We start from the raw sequence: 4401 nt of genomic DNA, 5'->3' as shown, positions 1-4401 counted from the left end.
CTCTCTCTCTCTCTCTCTCTCTCTCTCTCTCTCTCTCTCTCTCTCAAATAAAAATAAAAAAAAGAAAAAAATAGCAACGAGACAGTTTCAAAGCCGATTAATAGGACAGTTTCAATAATTAATCCATTGCATATTGTTGTCTTTGTAGTGGTTATCCATAGTACAAGATGCAGACATGATATCTTGTCCAAGCACTGTTAGTACAAATCTTTCTTCTCATTCAATTAAGAGAAAGTAGCTGTATATCTAGCAAATATTTTCAGATAGAAGGCTAAATAAAATACCAGTGTGATCATAATAGAAACAGCTTTGCATAATCTATCCTGATGTCCAGTGCAGTCACCAAGGAGTCCAACACCTGTTAACCTCTGTCTCAGACCAGTTTTATTCTTTTTAAGGGTTGTGTGTGTGTGTGTGTGTGTGTGTGTGCAGGGTCTCACTACACAGCTCAGGCTTATAGTGATCCTCCTGATTTCTGCCTTCCTAGTGCTGGGACTACAGGCCTGCACCGCCACGCCCAGACTCAAGACTAGTTTTTTTCTTGCTGTGTCGTCCACAGTGCTTCTGGGATGCACCAGGGTCCTGGAGTAAGTGGTTGATGCCTCAGAAACTAGTTTCTCTAGTTGTGGCAGTGCATGCCTGTAATCCCAGCACTTAGGAGGCTGCAGCAGGACAATCATGCGCGCACGCACACACACTCTGTGTGTGTCTGTCTGTCTGTCTGTCTCTCTCTCTCTCACTCACTCACTCACTCACTCATTCTCTTTTTCATGCCCCTGGAGATGAAATGAGGGCCTTGGAAGTACCACGCAGGTGCTCCACCTACATCCCCAGTCCTTTTCATTGAGACAGCTCACTAAATTGTTCAGGCCTCCAACTTGAGATCTTCCTTCCCTGGCCACCTGAGTACTGGCATCACAAGAGTGCATCTTGGTGCTCCTGCCCTCCACCCTGCCTTCCTTTCCTTCTGTCCTTCTGGGAACGGACTGTGGGGCCTCTACCCGTTGGGCACCTCCATGCTGGCCCAGACACTTCCAGTGCCATCTGTCCTTTCAGGAGCTGCCTGGCTGTGGTCTGGCTGTGAAGCTGCGTCTCCTCCTGTGTGGACCCAGAGCAGGGGCCGGGCTGGCTGGGGTCCCGTGAGCTGGAGAGGAACACAGGGTAGGGTGCCTGGCGCATGCTGCTGTTCCCTTTCACCCTCTCTTGTTCCTCAGGGTGCAGATTTGTCCCACGTGTTCTGTGCCAGGGAGGCAGCACCAGTAATTAAGTCATACAGCCCGGAGCTCATTGTCCACCCGGTCCTGTGAGTCTCAGCTGCGGGGGTGGGGGGGGTGGTATGCAAGAGAGGCCCCTAGCCAGTTACCCTGTACTGGAGTCAAGGGGACAGACACAGTGAAGGCAAGCTGAGGCCCTGGGCAGCCCATGGCCCTGGGTGGCAGGAAGTGGCTGGACTGGGGTCCACACTGGGCAGGTGGACCTGGAAGTTGGACTTTCTGGGGTGTTGGCTGCACCCCTGCACTGCCCAGCAAGCTCCAGCGTGTGGCCAGGGTGGCTTCGTAGCGGGGTCTCCACTGCACTCCCACTTGGACGACCTCTGTGCACACGTGCACTGCTCCTCCTCGGGGCTGCTCCTGGGCCCACATCGCTCTGCACCTTGGGCGACTATGTCCCACATGTCTTCTGAAAATCTAGTCATTTTTTCAAAATAAAATGCTGTGAGAAGCAAAGCAGTGAGAGTCTGAGGATGCCTCTGCCCTTTCCTTGCACAGCGACAGCCCCGCCCGGGAGCTCGAGGTGGAAGAGTGGCTGCCCCGGCTGCATGCCCTCGTGGTGGGGCCTGGCCTGGGCCGAGACGAGCGCCTGATGGAGAACGTGGAGGTGAGGCGCATCCCATCCCGTCCTCTCTGATCTGGTCCTGCCCTCTTCTCCATGGGGCTTCACAGCTGGCTGGTGTCAAGCTTCTCCAGGGTCCCCTTACTGGAATGGTCACAGTGGGCATGGGGAGGAGGTAGGGTCAGTGGGAGGCCAGCAGTGTGACAAGCTCTGGCATTCACTCTGCGCTGGAGACATCACCGTGCCCTGAAAAATAGGACGACCCCCTGGGGGCTGTGGGAGCCACACAGCAAGGTGCCTGTCACGGTAATCGATCCGCGTTGGAATGGGGCACTTCCAAGCTATGTCATCTATTTCTGCTGTGGGTGACATGCAGGTGACCATGAGGGCTTGTGTGAGTCCAGCTGGGTGTTGTGGCCCCTGCCCCTCTTGGACAGCCCTGGGCCTTGGGGTGGGGCCGCTGCCTCCCCGCTTCCACTGCTTCCAGTCCCCACCCTGCTGTCACAGTTGGGCTGGAACCAGGTGATACTGGGCTGTGAGGTGGCAGGGCTGCCTGCAGGTGCTCACGTGTGCATACACACACGCGTGTGCCTTCCCACTGTCACTTCTTACCAAAAGTTCATTGTGTCTGATTTGGCACGTGTGAGGCAAGTGCTCCCCCGAGCTCATGCCAGCCCCACACCTGAGCCAGGCGTACTGACTGCCAAGGCTCCCCCAGCCAGCCTCCCACACCGCCCCTCAGTCTGCAGCTTGCCCCCCTACCCCACCCCACTGTGGGACAGGGTCACTGCCTGGGGTCTGCCTCACAACCTCCGCAGTACAGCTGAAACTCCAGCTCCTGGCTGTGGAACTCAATCACCGGTGCCTCCCCAGCACACAACATGTGTCTTCATGTGTCCTTGCTTTCTCCACCACCGCCGTCCTGTGGATTCTGGTGGCCTCGTCCTCCCTGGATTCCTGCTCTATCGCCTCACTCAGGGTTCTCAGCACTGCAGCCAGGATGGTCTCGGTGCAGCTTATTTGTTTCCTTTCTTTTGGGGATCACTGTCCTCTGCAGCGCAGTGTCCTGTGTTTGGAAACTGTTGCTTCATGTGCTGCTCCCAGTTTTTTGTCAGGCAGGAAGGCAGATGCGTGTCGTTGTTCCATCCTGGCTGCTTTCTGAGGCCTGGGAGCAGACAGGAAGATCTTGTCTTGGACCTGGCCGCCGTAACAGTGCTGTATGCAGCAAAAATGCTTTCTCTCAGCTGGGTGGCTGGAGTTTAGGGCTCAGTGCCGGAAGGCTTGAGTTCTCAGGGATGGCTCTCTTCAGGGTCTGGCTGTGCGTGGCATTGGGAGGTGGGGAGGGGAATTTTGGGAGGTACTAGGGCTGGAAGCCGTGGCTTCTGCACTTGGCCAATTTGAGCCGAGATCTCACTAAGTTGCTAAGTTGCCTGGACTTGGCTTGACTTGCAGTCCTCCTGTTTCTGCGTCCTGGGGTGCTAGGAGAGTAGGCACACTCCAGTCCTAATCTTTTCTTTGCTTTTTTTCTTTCTTCTTCATCTTTTTTTTTTTTACTAATGTGAAATATCCATTTTATTAGATCATTTTTAGTATAAACCAATTTTTTTCCATAATTGTATCGAGAGATAGCAATGAGACAGTTTCATATTAAATTGGTAGGACAGTTCCACTAATTAACACACTGCATACTGCCTTCCTAGTGGTTATTTGTTGTACAAGATGCAGACAGGATATCCTATTTACAAAACCCTCTATTCCTTGAATTAAGAGAATGTAGCTATATATCTATCCTAACCATTTTGAATGCACAGATACAAAATGGTCATTCATCTATATCCCCTTTTCTTGTTTAGTTCCATCATTTAAATATTACAGGTGTGTGAACTCAGCAAAATATTCCAAAATAGTCAAGTAGTCCATAATAGTACTGGGTCTTCCACTTGACTGGCAATGTCAGAAGTTTATAGGGGCCAAGGAAATAGCTCAGTAAAATAAGCGCTTGCCTGGCAAGCTCAAGGGCCTGAGTTCAATCCCCAGTTCCGCCAAAAACAAATAGCCCTAGGCTCAGTGGAGAGAAGGGGTGGCACAGCAGCCCACTGACTGCAAGGCCCGCATCCCTTTCCCGGGGCACCTGTACTTCACAGGTGTGAGTGGGGCTTCCACGCACCTGCTGCTTGCCACTCGGAGAAGATGCGGTACTGTGCGAGATCATGTTTGGGTCTAATCTCGGTGTGTGTGGCAGTGCTGTGATACCCGACATGAGGGGGGCTAGGTGAATGACCATGCGTACTGCTGCCCCAGCGCTAGCAGCCTCTTGTTCTGTAAAGTGGGCAGCGTGCTAAGCATGGTACTGTGCTGGGTGCCCACTGCCCACTGAGCACCCAGAGGGGGCCTTGCAGCTAGTGAGAGTCTCATTGCCCAGCACCCAGGGCTCAGCACTGAGCAGGCAAGGGAAAAGGTCACCACAGCCTCACCTGCAGGGCTTTGCCGTCCTTGTGGCCCTGGGCAAGGCTGGTGGGAAGGCGACAGGGAGAGCCCGAGCGGCCTTGGGGTTGAGCACAGCAGTGC

At 53.6% G+C, this 4401-nt stretch overlaps 1 protein-coding gene across 1 annotated transcript in view; it reads left to right on the top strand.

Moving 5' to 3' along the window:
• The window catches only part of Naxd (NAD(P)HX dehydratase), a 20472-nt gene that overhangs the window by 11007 nt on the left and 5064 nt on the right, over positions 1-4401 (top strand). The window contains 2 exon segments of the mRNA XM_004631213.3: positions 1215-1303; positions 1770-1878. Coding sequence (XP_004631270.2) covers positions 1215-1303; positions 1770-1878 — 198 coding nt within the window.

Source organism: Octodon degus, unplaced genomic scaffold, assembly GCF_000260255.1.
Source record: "Octodon degus isolate 3935 unplaced genomic scaffold, OctDeg1.0 scaffold00039, whole genome shotgun sequence".
Taxonomy (NCBI): Eukaryota; Metazoa; Chordata; class Mammalia; order Rodentia; family Octodontidae; genus Octodon; species Octodon degus.
The sequence above is the reverse complement of the archived record's forward strand: the minus strand, read 5'-3'. Positions and strand labels throughout refer to the sequence as shown.